This window comes from Lissotriton vulgaris, chromosome 4_1 (genome assembly GCF_964263255.1).
Source record: "Lissotriton vulgaris chromosome 4_1, aLisVul1.2, whole genome shotgun sequence".
In the NCBI taxonomy this organism is placed as follows: domain Eukaryota; kingdom Metazoa; phylum Chordata; class Amphibia; order Caudata; family Salamandridae; genus Lissotriton; species Lissotriton vulgaris.
Window position 1 is genome coordinate 2,000,402,735 of NC_141691.1, and position 26,163 is coordinate 2,000,428,897.

Consider the following 26,163-nt stretch of genomic DNA (forward strand, 5'->3'; position numbering starts at 1 on the left):
GTGGTCCTTTGAACTTCAGCACCCAAAAGCAGCACCACGTACACATTCAGAAGATAAATGCTGTCTTCTTGCCTCAAGGAGCTACACTGGTGTAAATGTTGCCACCATTTGAGAACTTGTGCATGATTATGCTGAAGCTTTTCCAGTACTTCAAGAAATGTATGTTTCTGCAGTTGTAATAGTGATTGCAACAGCAGCCTATGAGAACACCTTTTCAACTCTATCTCCTGCCCTCTCACCTTTGCTGTCCACAGCCAGACTACGACCAGAAACCCCCACCCTGTAAAAAAAGAAGTCCTCATGGGTCGAAAACCAGCCCCCACCTTTCCAGCCCACCAGGAAAACACCCAGTGCCTGCTATGCCCAGTTCGGCCTTGTGCCCGTGGCATAATGAGTGGAAATACAATTTGACCATTTTAGAGGATGAGATGGAGCTCCCAGCAAACTTATGCATGAATGAGTTTGTAAGGGAGTTTTTAAATAACAAGAAGGCCTATATTACAGATAGGGAGTATTGTCACTATTTGTGTTACTGCACACTTTTATGGCGTCTATCCTTACACAAGGAAGGCCTCAACGATTCCATCCCATGGTACTCCTTAAACTCCTGATCCAAGCACCCACAGCCTGGCCTCATGACACCTGGCCCTATGGACCTACACTCAATTCATGATCTATTATCCCTAGCCCAGCGGGCTTGATGTCGCTGTCCCTTGGCGGTAACACTGAGCTAGCAATGTTATGTACAGTGATTTCAGTCCAGCGCGACTCTCCATTATGGGAAGCTCAGCCCTGACAGCTCACTTTGGTTCATCCCTACCGCGCATGTGCGGACTTACTCTGTCCCATGCACACATATGCGCAGAACGTAAACTAGAACAGGACCCTGATGGCAGGCGCGCATGCGCGATTACGCTCTGTCTCATTTACACACACGCTCAGCCCGCGTGGCGGATTGCTAGTCTGTTCTCTATTGCTGCCTCACCCACAGGTGCCGACAATCCGCACCAATCAACTCCCACATAAATACAGACCGCTACCACCAGACAGGTTCCGGAGTGCGAGCACGGCACACAGGTTCCCCGCAGGTCCTGACTGAGAGTTTTGTGAGTATGCTGTCCAACCATCACTACGACCGGGTAAGCGTTTCTTCTCCCACAGGTTCCTAACCCCCGGTGGTCCCATATTTGTATTCCAGAGTCATACGCCCTGCCGCTACACTCCAGGAAGCATCGTGGGCCAATTGCTAGCGTTTTAACCTTTGACCTCACGTTCTTTACTCCACCTTGTTTGTTTGAACCTCCGTTTCTTAGTGTCACCACGCCATTTAGAAACCGCCTATCTACACTAACGGTACCACCAGTACCGTTACACTTTTGCCGTTTAGAGTTCCTACACGCAGCACTTTAAACAAACGGCAATTTTCAGACTTGTGCAATATGCTAATGTCTTTTCTCCTTCTACGTCATGTCTACGTCATATCCGTTGTTCGTCCAGGTATGCTTGAAGAGGGAATCCCCTCCTTTAACATATAGAGCACCTTAGTGAGTGCAACACTTAGTCAATTAACACTCACTGCTTTAAAATAAGTTTTTAACATGCACCGCACTTATAAAACGGTCCTGAGGAAAGCCAGCATAGAGAAGGCACTGGCTGAAACATGTCGACCCACACAGGATGCTAGAGGTTGTAATCCGCCACCAACACATCCACACTGCCTTGTTTTTTAACCGCTGACAGGGGCACATTTATTAAAGTCTAATTTAACCCTCGGGTATTGGGACCCCTGCCAAGCCGTTTTAATCTCACTCCACCTTTTCACAACATTGCACTTTCAGCGATATACCTGCTCCGCTGTAATCAGGCGTCGAAGCACATCCGGGACATACTGGGTGTCACTGTGGTGGGCCCGATGATGAAGCATGCCACCAACTAGGTTGGTGGGTGAGGGCTTTATAAAGACACCCAACAGGTGCCAACTGACAAGACATATCAGAGAATAAAGCTACAAGTCACTTTTAGCTAGTCCTTTTTGATACATATAAACTGCACACTTTTAAACATGTGCGCAAGGTGGAAACGGGGACAGTGCACCCTGTTACAATGAATGCACTGCCCTCAGGGCAGCCTGGATCCCGCACCTGCCCTGAGGGCAGTGCTTTCAATGAAATACGGAGCAGAGGTTTAGGTGTAGGAATCACATGTTTCACAATGCAGCCGGCATGCTGCCTGCAATTTAAAGAGGAGAGAGAGATCACCTTGCGGGCAGGTGAAGTCAGTGACTGCACCTGCCTGCAAGCCGAAGTCTGGGGGGGTCCATCATAGCCCCTCGGCACCCTCCAGAAGTCTGCCTTAAGGTGGCACACAGATTGTGTACCACCTATTTGTGGTCTATTGTCAGTAGACATCCTGACAGTCTATTTGCCGCTGGACCTGCATCCATAATATGGGTTGAATGGGCCATACTCCCATGAAAATGAGGGAATGCGATCTGAAGATAGCGTTAGCTCTAAATGCGTGCCAGCGCTATCGGTATTGCAGAAGGAGCTGCACAAGCATCCCCCTTTCTGTACCATCATAGTGCACAAAGCTGGCCGTTGCACCCCTAGGGCTCAATGTGTGATACACTCCAGGTGGTTACCTCTTTGACTGCAAATACCAGTTTTATAATTACCAGGCATGAAAACTGCTCTCAGGTATCAAGAGTACAGCTTTTTTTTATCCAAATGTGTTGCTGTTTTTAAACCTTATCAATGAAAGCAAATGAATGACATAAAAATAAATAGTAACAAAGATCACAGTGTGCAAAAAATGGGTTGGACAAATTACGAGTAGTAAATAGCCAATCTTCATAGTGCAAAGATGCGAAGGCTTGGGTGTGGTTACAAGGACCTTCTTAAACTTAAATTACTGTTATAATCTGCTTGGTATCCAGGCACTTTTATTGAAGCCTGGCCTGCAGGAAATTATGAGGGTTGGGCCTGACAAGTATAAAGATTAGCTTTTACTATAGCCTTATAGACCGCCGTAGCGCGCTATACCGGCTATTAAAGGCCCGCTACAGCGTTAAAGGCTCGAGCCGAAGGCGAGGGACTTTAACACGGCAGCTGGACTTTACAGCCGGTATAGCCCTGCTATGAAGGGCTGTAAGGCTATTAGAACATTCTGCCACTAGAGGATTGAATGTTCTCACAAATTAAACAAAGGTTTCAGGGAGCGGGAGGGGATTGAAATGCCCTCAGGCTCCCTGAAGCCTTTGTTCACAGCCAAAGAGAAGCATTGGAATGTTGGAGCTCCGGGCTTATACCAGCCACTGTAAGCCCAGAGCACTCCATTGTTTTCAATGGAGCTTCCAACATTCCAATGTTCTAATTTCAAATAATTCTCCACATGCTCTGCAGGACAGTTTGGAAGGAAATATAAAGTTAATCTAGAGCAACTTTCAGAATTGACAAAATTGGGCACAGGTTGGCCCACTCAAATGCACCCTTGTCCCATACAGATAAATAATTCTGGAACAGGGCCCGCTCTGTCTTCTGGCAGGAGTTGGAGCTGGACAGGAATGACCTGAAGGTACTCTAATGTGTGAAAGGGATCACTGAGCACAGGGGTAAATTACGAGACTCTCCAGAGTGCTGTGACATGCCCAGAGTCACACATGGTGTGAGGGGGGAGCTGGGACCTAAAAGCCAGCTACTTCTACTTTGCAGCCCAGCACATCATGTATAACACAGAAACCCAATAAGAAACACCCTGCACTGCAGGAGCACAGCCTGGCATCAGCACAAGCCGCGTGCAATGGATCCATCTCTCACTACTGCTTCCAAAAGAGGTGTTGTAAAAAGGCTCAAAGTCCAACACACCCTGCTTTTTTTGCCCGGATTGAAACGGAATGCCTCTGTTGATAGACTGCACCCTATGAAAGCCCGACGATAACTTTTTTGAAAACATTTGTGGAATTTTGCTTACAACACGCCAAAGGAAAACACGAGGAAGGGTGGGGGAGATTGGAGCAGAGGGCCCAATGGCCAGGGCAGGGGTGAGGGGCGGTATGGCCAGGGTGGCATAAATACAGGTGTGACACGCCTCCGCCTGCAGAGGTCGGTGCCAGGCAGTCGGGTGAGTACCTGACCCTTTCAATCTAGCCTTCTCTTTAAGCCTCACATGGGGGAACAGAGGAGTGTTTGTGCCCCTGTGGATACATTCTGGGTCGGGCAGAAGGGACAGGACTCTCACTCCCTGGGGTAACAGGTCTGCTGAGAATAGAGCTGTCAGTCCCGGGAGAAAGGGTCAAGATGGGGTTAAACACCCAACTCAAAGTTACAGGCGAAAGGTATAGCCTCCTACATTTTGATTTCTTCAGATTCTGGCTGTGCTGGAGGGAGAGTTCCCTTCTCTCTTCTCCTCAGCCTCAGGTTGTGCTGGAGAGAGAATCCCTCCTTTCATCTCCTCAGGTTCTGTCTGTGCTGAAGAGAGAGTCCCTTACTGCATTGCCTAAGGCTCCGGCTGTGATAGGGAGTCCCTCCTTTCATCTCCTCAGGTTCTGTCTGTGCTGAAGAGAGAGTCCCTTACTGCATTGCCTATGGCTCCGGTTGTGATAGGGAGTCCCTCCTTTCATCTCCTCAGGCTTTGGCTGTGCTGAAGAGAGTCCCTCCTTTCATCTCCTCAGGTTCTGGCTGTGCTGCAGAGAGAGGCCCTCCTTTCATCTCCTCAGGTTCTGGCGGTGCTGCAGAGATTCCCTTCTCTCATCTCTTGTGTTTCTGTCTGTGTTGAAGGAAGAAAGACTCTTCTCTCCTCTCCTGCCTTATGCCTGTGCTGAAGAGAGGGTAACAGTAACTGAACAAAGAGCACGTGCCTCTAGAGAATGGTGGTTGTTTACTAACAATTTGTGTAAGGAGAGGAGAACCGGAGCGTTCGGGGGAGGAAAAAGGGGGGGGGGGGCGGGGGGGGGGGGGTTGCTACAATGGGATCTCACCATGCCTTGTTGTCAGGGCAGACACAATGGATTGTTATTTATTTAGCAGTTTTGTTAAAAGCTGGCTAAGGATAGTCAGCCATTTTAGAGAACTGTGATGAGAGGAGTGTGGCTCACTGGTTAGAAGCGGCAGACTCTGAAGCAGAGATCAGGCCGGGAGCAGGGTTCAATTCCGCTCTTGGACTCAATCTCCCCGGACCTGATAATCCTCGCCTCGGTGCCTTGTCTAATCATGGGTCCCACTCTGTGACGCTGGGAAATAGCTTGCTTAATTTCCACAACGGCCCCAACAACACTGGGATGCCTGGCTTCACCTTGGGTGTGCCCAGGAGGGGCATCTCACAGGGAAAAGCAAGGAAGGGTTCCACAGTGTTATACAGTGCCCGGACGCCCCGTTGCTGGGGCAGCTGTGCGCTTTACAAGTATACTACATTTACATTTACAGAAATAACCAGTCCCTTCCTGGACGGTGGAGTATCTGTATCTGTGGGAGATTGGAGACCGCATGTGAATTCTCAAATCTGGGCTACGGTGCACCCCTTAGTCCAAAATACCAGGCACCCAGATACTTACAGCTGCTTCAGAAACCACTCTGAAAGCCTCATCGAGGTGCCATGCTAAACACACGAGCGCTGCGCTCACTATTGCTCCGCGCGGTACCACTGTTGTGACTGCATCATTAGAATCCCTGATATTAAAACAAGCATAGCCTGCAGCAAGCTCAAATCCATGCAGTCTTTCATACCTTGCAAAATACTTATCCAGCGGCCTTTACAAATTCAAAACTGGCCTCATTGGCAAAGGTGGGCCACTTTTTTGCCTAACTGGTTTGCTAATAAGATACACTTATATTTGGGTGCCCGGTCCTACTTCCTGTTTCAGTCCGACCCTGGCATGATGGGTAGGGATTTGAAGGGAAGGGTGATGAGAAGAGATTTAAAGAAAGGGTGAGTGTATCAAAGAGTGTAATCGACATGCAGGTGTGAGAGGACACAAGGTGGAAAGGCGTGGGAGAAGGAACTCTTCTGGAATTGTTCGGAAATCCAGACGGATGCCCTGTGATGATGGGTTGCTTGAAGAGATAACCAGTTAAAGTCAAAAAGGTCCATCCCAAAAGAGACTAGTTTGAATGATTATGTCCTTGTTTGATGACATGCCCTGGTGTTGCCAGATGAAATAGACCTCAGTGGCAAAAAACGTCAGATATTGAACTTTTGTTAACAAATGGGGGACAACCGCTCACTTCTCCTTAATATAATGGGGCACCTGGGAATTTTGAGGTTTGAACTAGAGAACGTTACAAAACAAGGTGAAATTGTGGTAACAACAAACAAGTGAATGTGGTTGCTGTTGAAGAGGGGTTAGTATTTCTCTGGTGTATACAAGCTCAGTGAGTCAATACCTGGGACAGGTGTGCTGGAGTCAACTTCAAGACAATCTTTCTTTTCCCAACAGGATGGAATTTCTTGCAGTTCTCCTCTTCGCAGTCAGCATCTTCAGAGGAATATGGGCAGACCCTGTATGCAACCCAACACCAGCAAGTAAGAGAGGGATTACTTTTAGTACATTTAAAATAAGAATAACACCATTATTGTAAGGTTTTACAGTCAAAACTTAAAAAATTGGTATCATTAGGTCTCGCCTGAGCCAATGCACTTGCGCATTGCTCCGGTGAGATTATTTTTGTCATTGTAGTAGATTTACATTTTGACAAATTATGCTTGTGTTTGGCTCTTCTATGAGCCAGGTGATTAGGACTTGAAAAATATTTTATTTTGGCCATAAAGTAGAACATTAAGTATCATACTGAAGTTCTGACAAATGAGCTAATTCACGGGAGAGCAAATAGTATATGTTAACTAGGGAGCGTGGTGTACAACGCCATTTGTGGTATCAAAGCCTGCAAATCAGGAAATCACAAGGTTTGCGACTGTAAAATGGCATTTTGAAATGTATTAAACCAATTTATGGCTGTGGTAACAGGTTTACAAATCATACATTGGGTTTAGGAACCTGTAACAAATCACTATTTGGAAGGGGAGCATTGGGGCATGCTATTCAAATAGCAATTCTTTAATGTATGTATCAATGTTTCGCAATTGCAATCCGGTCACGTAAATTAAACTTTCACCGAAACCTCAAAGAAGTTGGTAACACAATTACAAAAGGGAACTGGTGCCCTTGGAACTTCTTCCTCTTTGAAAATGCTTTTAAAAGTTGCTTGTCTCCTTTGAAACTGTTTTTTAGAAAAGTTTGATGGGGAATAAGCAGTGGTCCATGAGACAGCTACCAAATCTCAAACAAACACATTTAAAAAGCTGCTTTCTTTTTAAATGAACCACTGTTTCCTTTAAGGAAAAAGGGCTGCATTAAAATAAGCTGACTTTATTTAAAATGAGATCACATACATGCTGAACTGCTGACCCCAAAAAGGGGAAACAGCGTTTACAACGCCGTCAACACAACGCGCATCCACTACAGCAAGGTGGTTACAACGACAACGTTGTTTCTACGCGATACATTCAGGGCCGGACTGGCTACCGGGCGTTATGGAATGCTGCTGACCTGAGGGAAGATTTAGTTAATGGGGACCTGCGTGTACTGAACGAAATTTGTTTCGCTTTAATTATTTCGAAGTACACGCAAGTCCCCATGAACGAAATCAGCCCCCACTGCAGAGAACTCTGCCCCCAGCTCGGCAGAATTCCAAAACGCCCGGTAGTCAGTCCGGCCCTGGATCCATTACATCGCAAGTCATATCAACGACTTGCTGTAGGGGGCGTGCAACACCAGGGAATGCGTTGGATTTTAAATCCAACACCTTCCCTGCTGTTGCGCTAACTGGAGTAGGAATAGTAATTAATACTATTCTTTAATCCAGCGTGCCCCCTACAGCAAATCATTGAAATGACTTGCGATGTAATGAATCGTGTAGGAACAATGCGGTTGTTGTAATGACCGCATTGTAATGAAATGCATAGTGAAAGCATTTGTTGTAAAGGGCCATATTCCCAAAAAGGCCACTGTCCCTGTGATGGTCTCCAATCTTAAAGAGTCACAATTTTAGACCTCCTGAATACTGATGCAGTAGGTCAGATTGTGAATTTCTTTAACTGACCTATTCATACACGGTCGGATTGCAAAATTCCTTTCGAATGAAATCTTAGGGGCAGATTTAAAAGCCCCTTGCGCCACTTTTGCGTCACTTTTCCCATGTTAAAAATGACGCAAAAGTGGCGCACGGGGCTTGTAAATCTGCCCCTTAGTTTTTAAATAGCAAACCTCTATTCTTAAATTCATTGTTTGGTGCTTGTGGTATTTTTGTTTTATTTATGGTTTGTTCCTGTAGCAAACTGATTCCTTTTATAATTTCGTAGAACTTTTATGTTTTTTTATTGTAAAACTAATTTTTGTGCCAAATAGTTTTTGTCCAAATTATTTATGATATTTTCTCATATTAAATTTATTAAAGAGTAATGTCACTCGCTCACAACGTTTCACAGATTACATTTAAGACATGGGTCCTCAGAAATGGGTAATTTCATAGCGTTAACATTTACTGCAAAAACAGTCCCCCTACCACCACCTACATTTTCCTTGTGAAATTTGACTCTTGCGCTCAGTGTGGTGGTTCAAGTGATGTATCTTTTTATCACTTTTTCATTTTAGGAATGGATCTCTCTCAAAATGATTTGAAATAGACAAAGAGACACAAGTTAGCATAGGAGACTCTTACAATGTCCTTTTAATGCACATCCTGGGGTTTGCTGATAAAAGAAGCAAAATTCTTCCGGTTTACTACGACTTTATGGTTTTTTTCTGGACATTGAGGAGGAGTGGAGTCTTTAAATCCAACTTCAAGAGTATTCGGCAACTTTAATCCATACTTTCAGAGGCAATGCCAACTAACGCCCTTAAAGAAAAAAAGGCCACAGCTGCTTTGTTCACCTGTCCTATTTTGCCCTTTTCAATTGTCCACTGAAAGCTACTTTATGTGTATTGATTTTTGTTGTTCCCAATAGGCGACAAGTGTGATTATCTTTGAATAATCGTGGTGCTCATAGGAAATGCAAAACACACAAGGTGATGGACGGAATGTTGCACATTGGCAAAACATTCAACTCCAGTCACAGATCTGGGTTTAATCCATCGTTATTTTGCTCACCACGCCACCCCAGTTCAGACATGGCCACATGCAAATCAGCCTTGACCCTGTGCCTCATGGGAACAGTCCAGCCCGAACTGCCAAGCCATGTCTTCCCTGGACTTGAATCAAGCATCCTACGACCGGTTTCTGGCTATCAGCCATCATCAGCCAGGATAGCTTGACTCCAGTGGCGTAGTGAGCACGGGACCCACGTCTGGACATACCCTTCCCACATAGGACGAACAGCTAAACACACAAGGTGATGGACGGAATGTTGCACATTGGCAAAACATTCACCCCCAGTGACAGATCTGGGTTTAATCCATCGCTATTTTGCTCACCCAGTTCCATGCATGAGTAGTTCATCCAATCCAGATGTTTTGCTTTGCATTCTGGGAATTTTAGTCCTGATTGTTAAATGCAACAAAGAGGACTACAAGTCACAGAATGCAAAGCGAAAACCTGGACTGGATAAGCTTCTCAAATGTGGACTTGGGAAATTGGGAGCTCTGGGATTGTACATCCTTGCCAGGCAGGCACAGGCCCTCCACAATGTTTCTTTTAATGTTTCTCTGGGTAGGCTAAAGGTAATTTATGAGCGCATGTGAACATGTCCAACGCTTTGGCGGGAGGAGATTCAAAACATATTTCGGAGCCCTTATTGGGGCCCCTTGCAAGTAGCAGCGCATAATTTTATGGAACCGAAAGGGAAACAATAGTGGGGCTCGGGTCGGCTGTAACTGAAATGTGAACGAGCTGAGCCCTTAAAATGTTTGCCATGCAAAACTGTAGTGTCGCGCACTAGATGTTGCACGTCACGCCGTAACGTGACGTGCGGGCGGCCATATTGGTGGCTGCACGCGCATCTCAGTTAGAGGCGCAAAAGCCGACCCGAGAGACAGATCGGCTCGGCGCTCTTTAGGGAAAGAGTTTAAATAAATAATAGTTGAAACTACACACTGCTGCAGAGTCTTTATTGGGCCGAGAAGCTACATTACAATGGCGACGAGGACGGGATCCTGAAACCCTGCACCCTGGAAAACATACTTATCAGGGAAATACACTGAGGGAGACAGCAGCACACCGGTTAACCCAGATCCAAGCAGGAAACAGGACAGCAAGGCCAAGCAGCCAGAGAAGCACGGTGTCGAGGAGGGGCAAACAAGCCACCGCATGAGGGACCAGACCCTAAAGAGCGCGGCAGAGCCCAAACACACCCCGTGGGGAAGACAACCACACAGGGGGGAGATAAAGGACCCAGGCGTAGTCAGGACTGAGCGCGCCGAATCCACACGGCTAACTTAAACAAGGGTAACCGCCCTGGGTACCGTAAAAGAAGGCGAGGGGGCTGATACAGATAGTCCCCAGTCACAAACCGGAAAATAGGAGCCAGACAGCACTCCAGGTAGTCCCAGAGGCCAAGGAAACACACCAGCCACGGTCAAAGGGGAGAAAATGAGCGCGCAAGCGGGATACGCAATGGCGCCAGTTCAATTGCTGCCCAAACCGGGGGAACCACTTATGAAGTGGGAAGATTGGAGGGAGTATATAGACAATTTCATAGGAGTCCTAGAAGACGAGAATGAGGAACAATTTAACCCCAAGAGAAAAAAGCGCATTCTACTACTCAATTTAGGCCCGGAAGGACTCAGAATTTACAAGAGCATAGTACCCAAACCAAGAGGTAGCACAGACGACGACGTGTACGCCCATGCCATTGACGACTTGAACGAACACTACCGGCCGGCAGTGTGTGTATCAGTCGTCAGATTTAATTTCCAACAAAGGAAACAACGTCCCGGAGAGTCGGTAGAGGAGTACGTGGCGGCCTTGAAGAAACTGGCGACCACATGCAAATATGACGCATGGGAAGATGAATTCATTAAAGATCAAATAGTGATGCACACTACGAGCATGAACGTACAGGACAAGCTGTGGGCCAGTGGGGAAACCACGCTGAAGGAGGTGATGGTCATTGTCAAAAGGGCAGAATTGGCACGCAGGTGCGCAGACGCTGCAAAGAAGGAAACAACACCCAGTCCCATGGTGAACAAAGTAGACGATGAGGAGACTCGCAGAGACTATAAATACAGAAGTTCCACCTCAAAAGGACCAAATAAATGGCAAGGCAACCCCGGGCCACCAGGAAAACAAGCATGGAACAACAAGAAAACGTGCTACAGATGCGGAAGCTGGTCCCACGAAGCACACGACAGGAAATGCCCAGCGTTCCGGGCCAAATGTATGTACTGTGGCATAATAGGTCACTACGAGAAGGTGTGCCGGAGAAAATCTTCCAAGAACATGGTGAAATACATTGACCAGGATCATGAAGACCATGAGGGAAGCACAGAGGAAGAAGTAGTCACCGTACTGTGTATATATGACCAGGTGTTGAGTGTGGACGGAAAAAGGACAACCAAACCAGTATTAGAAATGACAATCGGCGGAATACCCATAAGCGTAGTGGCGGACACCGGCTCTCCCTACACCATTGTCCAGAGAGCGGTGTGGAATGAAATTTCCGGGCCACACTTAGGCCCAGAACTGGAGAAATTGGACATCCGACCAGTCACATACAATGGGGACCGCATACCGATGGCTGGATTCCGACCATTAAAGTTTGAGTTCAGAGGCCGATCCGCATTTTGCAAGCTGTACGTATCGGAGAAGGGACCGTCAGTATTGGGATGGCTGGACCAAGGTGACCTGGGCATCAAACTGGATCCAGGCGGGAAGGAGCAGATACTTCTCACAGAACCAGAAGCATGGCCAGACCTGGTCAGGTGGAAAGAAGACTACCCCAAAGTATTTGGAGGCAAAGTGGGAAGGTTGGAGAAATTCCTACACAAAATTGTACTGAAGGATGGAGCCATACCAGTCGCCCACAAAGTGAGAAACGTGCCCCTAGCGGTGAGAGACGCTGTTCAAGTCGAACTACAGGACTTAGAGAAAAAAGGAATTATCGAACCCATCACGTGTGCAGAATGGCTCGCGCCATTAGTGGTGGTCATGAAGCCCAGTGGAAAGGTCAGGTTATGTGTTGACCTGAGGGAGTTGAACAAGAATATCGTGGTGGAGAAGTTCCCTCTACCAAGAATCGAAGAAATGTTGGCAAAAACCAGAGGAGTCAAGTGGTACTCCACCATTGATTTGACCTCGGCTTACCATCAAATTGTCTTGCACCCTGACAGCAGGAAATTAACATAATTCATCACCCCATTCGGATGCTATCAGTTCTGCCGCATGCCGTTCGGACTGGCCTCGGTGGCTGCAGTGTTCCAGAAACTGATGCACCAGCTGTTTAGGAATATGGACGGCATCCAGTACTTCCAGGACGACATCCTGGTAAGGGGGCGCGACAAAATGGACCACGACTCGAAACTTAACAAGGTGCTGAAGACCTTGGAGGTCAAGGGCCTCACAGCAGAAGGGGCCAAGTGCCGATTGGGCATGGAGTCGGTAACCTACTTAGGCCACGAGATAGGGGTGCAAGGGATCACGCCAAAAACAGAAAACGTAAAGGCCATTTATGAGGCACTGCCACCCACCAACAAGGAGGAGGTCAGGTCATTCCTGGGCATGGCGGAGTATTACAGTAAATTTGTGATGCATTTTGCCTCAAAGACACACCACATGAGGATGCTGACAAGGGAGAGCACCGCATTCCAGTGGACAGCAGAGACTCAGAGTGAATTTGAAACCATCAAGAAGGACGTCGCAGGAGCTGTGCCACTCCAGGGGTATGACCCTCAGGGCATAAGGGTGCTCACAACCGACGCCAGTGACAAGGGGCTGGTTGCAGTACTCATGCAAGATCGAGGCCAAGGGCAAATGGAGACAATCAGCTTCGCATCCCGCACATTGAGCGATACGGAAAAGAAATACAGTGTTATCGAAAAGAAGATGCTGGCCGTCGTGTGGGCAATGACAAGGTTCAGGCAATTCCTATGGGGCACTCGATTCCAGCTGAAGACAGATCACAGCCATTATTGAAAGTGTTAACATCCAGCGGACACGCCCAGGATCTCGAAGATGACCTTGAAATTGCTTGAATTCAGATACGACGTAGAGTACATTCCAGGAAATCGGAACAGGGTAGCAGACTACCTAAGCAGAGCGGCGGCCATGGAGCCAGGAGAAGAAGACCAAGCAGGAAAGGAGGAGATGGTAGCACTCACGGAAGACCAAGAGAGAGTCATCTGCAATCAGGAGTGGACTGAAGCATACGAAAAGGACTGCACCATACAGGAAGTGAAGTTACACATTGTCAAGGGTTGGCCGGACAAAAGACAAATGAACGAGAACATTAAACCATACTATGAGGTCAGGGAAGAGTTGTCGTTGGATGACCGAGGAGTATTCGTGTACAGAGGAGATAAATTCATCCCCCCAGAAGGCATCATTCCCAAGCTACTGGACATACTACATGAGGGCCATTTGGGAATAGGAAAGATGAAATTAAGGACCAAACAAAACTACTGGTGGCCAGGTATGGACCTACGGGCAGAGAGACATGTCAGAGATTGTCTACAGTGCCGGGGAGCAGACAAGACGCTCAAACCTTTGCGTCCAGCATTAGGGAAATTCGACCCTCCACAGAATCCGTGGGAAGAACTGTCGATAGACATTTTGGGCCCGATTCTCGACGGCCAAGGTATCCAAAAGTACGTATGTGTCCATATAGACAGATACTCGAAATGGCCAGAGGTAAAAATAGATGAAGCAATGGATGCCGAGAACATTTTAAAGTTTCTGTCGGACACTTTCGTGAAAGAGGGCATCCCCAAGTCCATCCTGAGTGATAATGGCCCCCAATTCACTTCCGACAAATGGAACAACTTCATGCAGAGGAATGGTATCATTACCAAACGCACGTCGATCTACCATCCGGCTGGCAACGGCCTGGTAGAACGATTCAATAGAGTAGTGATGGGAGCTGTACAGGCAGCGAACTCCAGCAACAAGGACTGGGAAAAAGAAATATGGCACATGGTGTGGGCGTACAGAATTACCCTCACTGGGACGGGGTACAGCCCTTTCCAGATACTGAGAGGTCGTGAACCATTCACTCATGACAACCGCGCATGGAAGGAAAAAACCATAACGAGTGAGTGGTCCCCCGCAGTGGTTCAAGCCAACCTGGAAAGAGCACAGACCATATATGCCAACCACTACAACAAACGCAGGAATGTGAAAAGTACAGAACTGGAAAAAGGCGAGTGGGTGCGAGTAAAGTTGGCAACGTTGCAGAGGAAGGGGGACAGTAAGTACAGTAAACCGATGCAGGTCAAGGAGGTGTATGACGAGCGGCCTTGCTGAGTGATGGGAATGTGTGGTCCCAAGACCGCATGGCCAGGTGCAACAAAGTCTTACGATGGCATCAAGGCGGAACAGAATGGGAAGACATGGAGGATCCCAATGTGGAGCAGGAACAACCCGCCGTAGAGTTGCAGGAGAGGAGAGGCGAACAGCACGAGGAGAGAAATCCTGACATCAACCAAGGAACTGCAATGGAAATGCAAGTGAGGAGAACTGATGGAAGCGCGGCGGCGCTGAGAAAGGGAAGTTTAAGCACAGAGACCCAGGATAGGGGGGCGCCGTCCACCCCAGCAAGGGTAACCCGGAGAGGAAGAACTGTGGTGAGACCTGCCAGGTTTCGAGACTTTGATATGGACAGCGAACTGTAAGTTACTTGTTCTTTATTTGGAAAAAAGGGAGATATGTAGTGTCGCGCACTAGATGTTGCACGTCACGCCGTGACGTGATGTGCGGTCGGCCATATTGGCGGCTGCGCGCGCATCTCAGTTAGAGGCGCGAAAGCCGACCCGAGAGACAGATCGGTTCGGCGCTCTTTAGAGAAAGAGTTTAAATAAATAATAGTTGAAACTACACACTGCTGCAGAGTCTTTATTGGGCAAAGAACCCTGTAAAACTAAGGGAAAGTCTCTTTTAAAACGTGCATTTCTTTAACATGCGGGAGCGTTTTACTTCCGTACACCAAACTATAACACTGCACGGTGAGTGAGGCATTTATTAAACGTGGACATTTTAAACACGACCTTAAAAAGATTCATGCCCCCACACCGACAATAATGCCAATATTGAACAAAAATCAAGTCTGTTATCTCCCGCACTATATAATAGCCTAGATTTTTTTCAGCGATGGAGCAACTTTATTAAACCAAACACAAGGGGATTTTATACAGCGCACATCCTTAGCTCGCGTATTTCAAAGACCTTTCTTCTGCGAGAATGTTACAAAATGAGGGCGGTGAAATAAAATATTTGACTAAGATCACACAGTTCGGTCAAGCAGCGTAGCGTGGATTGATCCCAGTGGCAAACTGTGCAATTAAGCCACCAGATGCGTATCTCTGTCTTATGATTTACACAGGGACATCTTAAGAATTTTGGTGGTCCCTGGTCCTAAATAATTTTTGGGGGCACTTTTCAGAACAGCTTTGAATTTATGATCCAATTTCAGCTCTTTCATGCCTTCTCTGGCCAGGTCCCCGACAGTCAAGCAGGGGCAGTACCTCCGCTATGGCAGAGGAGCGTCGCCCCACTGTTTTCTCGCAGTGCAAGAAGCAGAAACATAAAATGGTATTTTAAATGCTAATTTATATTTTGCTTCTGGCACTGTGAGAAAGCAGAATGGTATGGCTGGTTGGGGGCGGGCGGGTCGGAGTGGCTTGCCCAATGCTGTGGGCCCTGACTGTTTGGTCGGCATCTGAGGCCGATCAAACTAGTCATGCACACTCTCCATTTTCAAGCCTTGACTGCAGTGCACATGCACACTCCAAATTCGAAATTTGTTTACATCCAATATTCAGGGATAGTGATGTGTACTTAAAATATTGTTAATCACACTATAAGGTCAACTCAGGAGAGATAGTTACCATCTAAGGCACACTCCTAAACTACAATTCTCACAAAAATAACTGGATGGTTACGACAACTATACCCAAACAGTAAGTTGACACCAAAAATGTATTAATAGGGACAAGGAATGAGGAAAATCATGTTTAAAAGGACAATTATTGTCTTTAAGTCGAGAACCCTCACTCACCTGAAGGTTACATGCGTCATCATTGGGTTCTCTCTTGCACACTGTGACAGCAAGGTACACAGTGTGGGCTACAACTCTCCCTCCGAAGAAGAGCGTGAGGTGTTTTAATTAACTCTAATGTTATGATGAGTGAGGGGTAGAGTGCAGAAATGCAAAGAAAATAGTGAATTAAAACTATCTCCACCAAGGACACAAAACTTTAATGGTTTTCCTAGGCGGATAGAAGAAAAAACCGTGTGGAAAAATAGGGGTATGGATGTTCTCTATATGTCAGGTCAACATGTTTCTGCCTTGATGACTAAAAAGTTTGTGGCATTCGTCAGGACCAATAAGTTGTCACTCTGCTATAACGTGAAAAATAATAATAAAATTACCATACTTAATATGTATGGAGAACCATGAAACCAGCTGCAGTCTGGTCCGGTTTCTGCGAATAAAATTATTCATGGTCAATATTGCTCACTAACCATCATTTCCTCAGAAACATACATCCCGTGTTAATAAAACTAGTGCAATACCCATATCACCACACACGTGTGAGATGAAATTTAGTCACCTCACAATTTTTTCAGCGATCATCTACTTCTTCCTTCTACCGCCCTAGATACACACGTCACAGGAATCTAAAGTGTCATTAATCAAAAGTAAACATGAAACACTTTGACACACATTCTCTTAGGCACTTCAATTATATACATCAGCATATTCCATACCATACTCTTACTGTTCAATTCACATCATTGAACATGCCTTCCAACCAAATCGTCTAATCACAGTTATCCAAGTATATTCTTAATCTATGCCAATGCCTCTTGGTTTTCACTGTCAGGCAAAACAGTATTCCCTGAAATCTCACCCGCCCGTCTGTCATTTGTGAACCTCATTTTAAGTATCATACAAACGTTAAGATAATATTGCTAAGTAAATAATGTCCCATAGTGATATATACGGGTCTAATGCTGGCTACAGAGACCGAGTGTATCACTGGACGCGTATAGTCAAAAACCATCGCGATGCACTGTAGACCTTACCGACTTTCCTGGAGCCTGCAGCTCTCACATCAAGGCCAAAAGGGAAGCCCGATTGACTTGAGTGACATTTAAATATCTATATTGCCGACATCTTGCGTCTAGTGACCCGGAAGTATCCCAATGCACAACCGGGTCACACGGGCCACCTCATTGCGGCTGTAACATAATTTACTGATGGTTCAACTATTGTGGAATTTGATAAAATGGCTCATCAAATTCGGTAATTACAGTGGTTCAAAATTTCCTCTTGGGAATTTGTAGTTCTAAAAGGAAAAGTGGTCTTATAAACTACAATCTTGGCGTGAATTGTAGTTTACAACCTAAACCCACTACCCTAAACAACGATATTATACGGGCCAAAAGGAAAAAGTTCTCAAAGATCACACAGGACAAGTTCCTATATGCGAACTAAACTACACGCATGCAAACTAGTTCCAAATATGGAATGTGATCATTAGAACTGCAGACATGCTATAAATGTAGTTTGGACCAGAAGCACGTCCCTAAAGAACATTGTAAAAATCAAGCGGACAATGGACAAAACTAACTCTCATGTACATAAATAGTGTGGTACTCCATTGTATATATAGGTTGGTGCACGACAAATTAAGACATAATCGAGTAGACACATCCGTGTCATTCAAATCGCAATCATTGTGTATTGTCGCTACACCACATAATATACAGTATAGGGGCATGATAAAGTCTTATAAAGAGCCCCAGGGTATATCCTCATTTAATCCTCTCTCATGACTCTTTCTGTTCACGTCTAAACATTACCTTCTCAAGGGGCCCTATATTAGTCTCATATCTAGGTTTATCCACAATGACCCAGGAGAAATCATTTTCAGCATGGCCCCTCTCTATGTAGTGTCTAGTCATGCGTGTGTTAGCTTTCTTGCATCTAAATGCACTACGGTGTTCAACCATTCTATGTTTAACCTTATGTGTGATCATACCAATACATATTAGTGAGCACGGGCAAGTAATCATATAAATTAACCTGCTCGTATTACAATTGGTATGTATCCTCAATTGCCAAGGTGTTTTCAATATCATATCCAATTGTTTCACATATTTAGTGAGAGGACACACTGAACAACAACCACACGGGAAGTGGCCTGTAACTGGAGGTACCCCCCATATAGTGCTCTGTGTCACTCCTGGTTGTGGTACTCTTGGTCTCGTGTGAACTAGTAGTTTGCGTAGATTACTGCTCCTTTTCAAGGCAAATGGAGGTTTTTCTAAACTTAAGGAGCATGTGCCAGAATTTCATAACGGCCCTTTTGACATTGGACGTCCGGTCACTATAAGTAGTCACACAAGCCATTCTCTTATTTTCAGGTTTATCATAAGATTCAAGCAATGGTTCACGATGATTATAACATGTTCTTTTTTCTGCTCTGTACACCAAATGGATGGGATAATTTCTGGCAAGTAATTCCTCACTCAAGTTCTTGGCATGTTCTTTATATCTGGGAACCTCACTACAATTCCTACGTAGTCTTAAAAATTGACCTATAGGAAGGTTTGTTAGTAAGGCACGTGGATGAAAGCTGTGATAGCTAATCAATGAATTCCTAGCCATGGGCTTTTGATATAGTTCTGTGTGGATTTTCCCATCTTTGGGGTATAGTCTAAGATCTAGGTAGGTTACTGTCATGGTACTGGATTCACCAGTGAATTTCAGGTTTGCATCACAGTTGTTCAACCACACGGAAAACGTATCTAGAGATCCCTGGTCACCTTCCCAGATGAAAGAGACAAGGCGTCTTTCCAGTCATCCCTCGATTGATGTTTACAGTCGTGTTGATTATAATAACTCACCTTCGGAGTAAGAATTTTAGTCCCTGAGCTCCCCGGCAGCTGGTATGAGATAAGCAAGCTGCTTGAGGTCTACAGTGAGCAAGTGTCCAGTAGTATTGTGGCAGAAAATTGTGCGGCCCTGAAGAACCTGCTAAATATGTTCATGGCAGAGAAATATGTCGGCGTTAGGTAATGGTTTGCTAAATTAGCTACCAGCCTTTTTAATTCAACAGAGTACACCCATTTTTCAATAAAACTTGCGGAAGGGTGGCACTGTTGATTTTAAGCACTTTTGTTTGTCACAAGCAGATTCATTTTGCTACCACATTTTTTCCCTGCACTTCTTTGGTTATTGTTTTGGACACATTTTCTTTTGAACCGATTGATGACCAATGATGAGAAAGGGGCCCAGTCTGGAGTTTACATACCAGTTGCCCCGATGGTGGTGTTCCTGTGAGGTGTCATTCGGTTCTTCACACTTTTTTTGACCTTTATGTGCTACACACTTGGCGTTGATTTAGGTTCCAGACAAATGTTTGGACTCGCTCTCGGGACCTGTCAGAGAACGTTTAGCCATTAGGTCTTGTCCTTTTTCGTTAGAAGTAATTTGGACGTTGTGCAGTATGACATCCCCGAACAAAATATAAAATACTGGGAAATATAACGGTGAGCAGTACTTTTTAACTGATCCGTTATGTATAAAAATAACTGACATTATTTACGTCCACAAGACAGGGCTTCTATTGTTGATGAGGTTCTTGAGTGGGGGGCTGCCCTGTCTGTTGTTTCCCTCTAAGCTCCGTTTTGTTATACACCTTCCCAGAAGACCAGGATATTGTCAATACACCGTTTCCACAGTTTAAGTTGTGGGTGAAACAAATTTGTACAGGAGTATATAAACTTGGTTTCAATGCCGTGCATGTATAAATTGGCCATACTAGGGCCACAAGTGCTGCCCATCAATGTGCCCGTAGTTAGCCAATATAATTTATCCTCAAAACTGAAGAAATTTTCTTTTAAGGCTAAACTCGCAGATCGCATCACAAATGCATTAAGAGTTTGATCCTCACGAGGGTGACACTCAAGAAGTTGTTCGATGGTCTCCGGTGTGTCATTCTGTGGAATACAGGTGTATAACGACTCAACGTCATATGTTACTTAAAATATTGTAACACAGCAGCAGCTCACTAACATTACTGCAAATAATATGTGTCACCCTCCCATTTGTAATATGTGGAGTCCTCTATTTAATTAATATGAAGGGGTGGGTGAGTGTGTGAGTGAAAGGATGGATGTGCGTGTGAAAGTGTGGGTGAATGATGAATGGATGGACGGGCCAATGAATGATTGAAGGGATGGATGAAGTGACTAATAATGTGAATAGATTGAAAGGGTGAATGGATGGGTGGGTGGATGGATGGATCGATCGATGGGTGGAAGGAAGGATGGATGGATGTGTGAAAGGATGGAGATAAGGATGAATGAGTGAAAGAATGGATGGATGAAGATGGATAGATGAGTAAGTGAAAAGGTGGATGGATGAGTGCAAGGGTAAATGGATGGGTGGAAGGATGGATTAATGAATGGCTGAAAGGATAGATGAGTGGAAGGATTAATGTAAGGATGAATAAGTAAAAGAATGAATGGGTGAGTGAAAGGGTGGATGGATGGGTGAAAGGGTGGAGGAATGATGGATGACTGAAAAAACGGATGGATGGGTGAAAAGTAAGAAGAAAGTAAGGATGGATGAGTGGAAGGATGTATGTATGAGTTAAAGGGAGGATGGATGACTGAATGGATGGATGAATGACTGAATGGATGAATGAGTGAAAGGGAGGTGGGTAAATATATGAATGAAGTGGTGGATGGATGATGAATTAAATGATGAATGGATGGATGAATGAAAGGATGGATGGATGAGTTAAAGGGTGGATGGGTGAAAAGGATGGGCGGATGAGTGAAAGGATAGATGGATGAATGGAAGGGTGGGTGGATGGATGAATGAAAGGGAGGATTGATAGATGGAGTGAAAGGGTGGATGGATTCATCCTCAATGGGATGGATGAATGGATGGATGAGTAAAAGGGTGCTGGAGGGATGGATGAGTGAAAGGATGGATGGATGAGTAAGTGAAAAGGTGGATGGACGAGAGCAAGGGTAAATGGATGGGTGGAAGGATGGATTATTGAATGGCTGAAAGGATGGATGAGTGAAAGGATGAATGTAAAGATGAATGAGTGAAAGAATGAATGGGTGAGTGAAAGGGTGGATAGATGCGTGAAAGGGTGGAGGAAGGATGGATGACTGAAAGCACGGATGGATAAGTGAAAGGATAGAAGTAAGTAAGGAAAGATGAGTGGAAGGATGGATAAATGAGTGAAAGGGAGGATGGATGGATGAATGAATGGATGGATGGATGACTGAACGGATGGATGCAAGGATGAGCCTACTTTAAAAGGGTGGTATAAGTTCAGTTCCCAGATCAGAGGTGTGTAGCTAACTGTACTTCTTGGTGGGTGATGATTGTAATGAGCTTTGTTTACTATGGTCTATGGTTACTGCTAATTTAATATAATTTTGTTTAATGCAAACCTTATCAGTAGATGCTCACAGCACGTTGCACATAAAAACAAAAGAACCTTTACATCTTGTTTGCTCTCTCATAGTGCCAATATCGGTAACCCTCCCCATCCCCTACACAGCAATATCCTGGAGAAATAAATAGACAAGACACCTTTGTGGAGAAAATTGCTGCAGGTTTATTTGCATAACAAATATGACAACATAATGGGTTATCTTACGGGCGATCCCAGGGCAGGCATCTCCTCGCCGCCTGCCCACCTGATCAGCCAAATTGCACCGTGGCCCTAGCCAACCGGTGTTTGTCAGATTTGGGGGAGGGGATAGCCCCTCCCACCGGTGGACCGCCAGTCCACCCCATTACTCACGCCCCCAGAAGGAGGGGGGGCTTAGCATCGCAGGCAACCCCCGTGCGTCAGGGCAGTGGGACAAAGAGGGTGTCCAGAGGGCGGGAGAGGCATATGATGTACCTCGCCCCCCACCCACTCCTGCCCAGAAGTGACGGAGGCATGTGGATCGTATAGGGGTCCCAAACACTAGGCGGCTGCCTCGTGTGCCATCATGTGGCACTAAGGAGCCACCCTCTTAGGAGGGCCCCCTTCGTGGGCCCGGGGCAGCCCGCATTGAGTGTTGTGGGCTGTGCCTAGACTACACATTGCATTCTCACCCTGGGTCTTGAGGTTTAACGGTGATATTCTGGGCTGGACCCAGGTCTCTGGGTGGTGGTGCCATGCCGCTGTTTGATGACATGGTTGAGATGGATTCCCCATTCGGGACTGGGATTTGTGGGGTCTTCAGCTGGTCAGAAGTAGTTGGTTTGAGGATCTGTTTGGCCCACATAGTGTTGTGTGCATGGACGAGCCAGTGGTTGGATCCCATGGGTACAGCACTGGACCCTGGAGGCATGCAATGAACTCAGAGGTCGAAGTGCATAAAGAAAAGTATTGGAACTGTGATCATTGGTAAAAGGGGGGGCAATCAGCCAGCATGGGGGCGGAGTCAGGGTCATGGCTGAAAAGAACAGAATATTCTTCAACCCTGTTCTTGATCTTTCACCTTCAGGTTACTGCATATAAAATATAATGCACACATCTTAAATGAAAACTAAATGCAGCTTACATTTGTAAGTGGAAAATGCATTTTTTCAGATAGGACAGCTCTGTTGGGTAATGCGGTCACTTCATGTGTAATCGGATGGTCACCGATTTGAATCCTGCTCAGTACCCCGGGGAATTAGTGACCTCTAATTATATTGCTAAAAAGACCATACCTGCCACAGCAAGCACTATTAATAAGTACTTTTTTTTTTTAATATTAGACCCGTTATAACATAGGTTGCACACTGTAAAAAGCATAAGGCAGATATATTTAAATGTTTAGAGTGCTTTCAAAGGCTATGTTTTCAGTCATAAGCTCTTTATAGCAATTTTAAACCGTTTTTATAGGTTTACATTAAGTGAAAAACGCCAGATCCTATCAATTAAAGCCTATACTGGCTCCCGAGCAGCCTTTAAATTGACCAATTTACTAATTGCACACATTTACATTTCTTACAGGCAGCCAAGAACATGGAGGGAAGCTGGTTTCTCTTCAGCTGCATTTCCCTTCCCCTCATTCAGGCCAGGGGAGCTTCTCTCTATCTAGACCACTTCAAACATTCAGGAAGGTGCTCTTTTTTTAAATAAAAAGTATGGGAACTGTTTCAATCAAATGAATACAGTTTGGGAAGTCATTCTGCTGCTCATTTCGAACTCTGAATGAACTTTTCTCTGGTGATATATGACCTTGAGATAGTTTGTAAAGTTGTAGGGTACTGCTGCCTTTCAAACCAGCCTTTCTTGGTCTCAACGTGAAATCTGTACAAATTCTGTAGCCTTCACAAGGATTTCTGGGCTAATTCCTAATGCATGCCAACATTTCAGAACAGGAAAGTGGGAGATTTTACTAAAAAATCTGGGGAATGCATTTTCCTCATTCATTTTTATTGAGTCAATTTTAGGCGGGAAGAAACTAAATAAAGTAACTATTGGCTTCAAAAATTAAAATCGTGAGTCTCCTGACTAAATCGGGTCAGATGGAATGTACGTTATGCCCAAACGCAGCTTCAAAAGGGGACTTGTTTCACCATAATCCTGCTTCATTTCTGAAATAAAAATAAATTGTTGTGCGCTAATGGAGATGGGTGATTCACACAGAAGCACATTCTAGCCGGTTCGATGCTGATGACGGAACCGCTCCGTCATCAGCTGCGGGTGCGCTGTGCTGATGACGGAGCTGTTCCGTCATGGCCCGGCCGCCGCGCCTGCGCGGCATGTTCTATTAGGTGGGCGGGGCCATGACGGAACCGCTCCGTCACTAGCACAGCGCAACCGCGGCTGGTGACGGAGCGTTTCTGTCACCAGCATGCGGCTGCCGTGCGGCCGCCCAGCCCACTTAGCGCTGCGGCGGAATAGCCGCCGCAGCGATGTGGTTAACAGAGTTGAATGGGTTGTACTCCTACAAGTGAAGCATCCCAAGGAATGAACTCTGTGGACCACTGACACCTCAAAAAAAAATGGCGGCATCTGAGATAAAGCCCCAGCCCATGCCCAATAGCTCTAATCTACAGGAAAGCTAGTGCTAGTATTGTCAACAACTCTATAAATAAAAAAGTGGTTGTTGCCATTTCTTTAGCTCATAAGGTGGAGTGGTGTGGCTCATTGGTTAGAGGCGGCAGACCCGAAAGCAGAGAACAGCCCGGGACCAGGGTTCAATTACCGATGCGGCAGGGTCTTGGACCAGGGTCAGCGGACTCGATAATTCTCGCCTCGGTACCTACTCTAACCAGGGATCACACTCGGCAACTCTGGGCATTAGCTTGCCTTATCTCTACAACGGCCCCCCACATTCGCCAGGGATGCCAGGTTTCACCTTGGAGATACCCAGTAGGGACCATCTCACAGGGATAGCCAGGACGGGTTCCCCAGCGGTCTACAGCGCCACGACGCCTCAGGGCAGCAGTGCGCTTTACAAGAACACATACATTACACATACATAAACTCTGGGAAGTTTTGTCGATTATACTGTTCTTTTTGTCATTTCCGGTGGCCCTGTATTGGAAATGGGCATTTGATGTCGTCATTTTGCCCACTTAATAAGAGCACAGCTTCTTAAGAGTCAGATCAGATTGTTTGCTGATGTGTCTATCTGAGAAAGAAAATATATTCATAGTCCCTGGGACATTAAAATATAGCAACGTTTGTGACTAATCGTTCTGTGCAAGAGACCAATGAAGGCACTTGGACAACATATTAACTTACAGGGTGTTTGTGTATTGTCCTGGAAATATGTCACAGGTGAAAGGCAACACTTGGAGCCTGTTTTAGAGTAGGGTGTGCCAGAAAATTCTCCGTTTTATAAAGGAAGTGTTAAATCCACTGGGGAACCGTCCATGATAATAAAACTATCTGACTTGGATTGTAGGTTAACCACAAATATAGTGACTTGTACAACATTGTAAAGGCAAGCATGCATAGTGGAGTATAGGTTTACTATTCTAACACCACATGGATGATATTGTGCAAACCAATATCTTGCAGTTGATGTTACTGCATGTCGATATTTTTGAGTCGATTACTTGGTAGAACGCCATGCATCGAGCTGGGTTTTCGACTTATCTTCTACTTACCCATTTGCATGTTTTTTTTAGCTGAAGATTTGGCGCTGAAAGGTACAGCTACACAAAGCAGCCAGTATCCATACCTCGGGCTGCCGTCATACCCACTCAACACCAAGCGCAATGGGAACTACTTTGAAAAGTACTGCTCTGCCACCAACGGGGACATGAATCCATGGTGGAGAGTGGACTTAGGACAAAGTCAGCCAATTGGATCTATTGTGGTGGTGAACAGAGCCGACTGCTGCCCTGAGAGACTCAGAGGTGCTGAAGTTCGGGTCGGAGACAATGTGAACAACAACAACCCTGTGTAAGTTCTGATAATTGTGCATTTGACTGCATTGAGCCAAGGGGAGCTTGATATTGTAGAAGCTTTTCCAAGAGTGCTTAGAATAACCTAGTTCTTAAGCAGGTACTCACTATACCACTCATCTGTCATTGTCTGATTTGTGATGCAGCTCTTAATGGATCTTTTGTCATCTTTGTCTTCGCACCTTATGTACAATACTCATGGGTGGGCTTCCATAAAAACAGGTCTGGCTCACTCTGTTGTTCTGGTTGTCTCTCTCATTCTACAGGTGCGGCACCATCACTAACCTTGGCGCCGGATCTGTTACTACTCTCTGCTGTAAAGGGATGGTGGGACGCTACGTCAGTGTCGTCATCACAGGCCGCCGGGAATACCTCACCCTTTGCGGAGTGGAAGTATACGGTGTTGTGCCACAGAAGCAGCCAAATGTGTGCTGGTAGTGAGGAGGAGTGCTCATCAACAACCATGGTCACATGTCCAATATGGGACCTGTTTTAACTTTTCCTCAGACGGTTCTGTTACTTTGCTGTCATGTCTTTTGTATCAAATACCTGTAATTCTAGGCGCTATAAAAGTTCTCTAACGCA

At 45.7% G+C, this 26,163-nt stretch overlaps 1 protein-coding gene across 1 annotated transcript; it reads left to right on the forward strand.

The window, feature by feature from the left end:
* Nucleotides 1–4,021: 4,021 nt before the first annotated feature.
* Nucleotides 4,022–26,163, forward strand: LOC147724838 (fucolectin-5-like). The gene is made up of 4 exons (XM_086966332.1): nt 4,022–4,119; nt 6,431–6,516; nt 25,300–25,576; nt 25,845–26,163. Exons 2-4 carry the CDS (start codon nt 6,432–6,434, stop codon nt 26,014–26,016), a joined length of 534 nt encoding a protein of 177 aa, XP_086822458.1. The 5' UTR covers nt 4,022–4,119; nt 6,431; the 3' UTR covers nt 26,017–26,163.

Bases quoted from the DNA above. Each gene is read 5' to 3' on its own strand.
- LOC147724838 (XM_086966332.1), top strand. From the start codon at position 6,432: ATGGAATTTCTTGCAGTTCTCCTCTTCGCAGTCAGCATCTTCAGAGGA. The intron at 6,517-25,299 runs GTAAGAGAGGGA...TGTTTTTTTTAG, and splicing joins ATGCAACCCAACACCAGCAA to CTGAAGATTTGGCGCTGAAA. The intron at 25,577-25,844 runs GTAAGTTCTGAT...CTCATTCTACAG, and splicing joins GTGAACAACAACAACCCTGT to GTGCGGCACCATCACTAACC.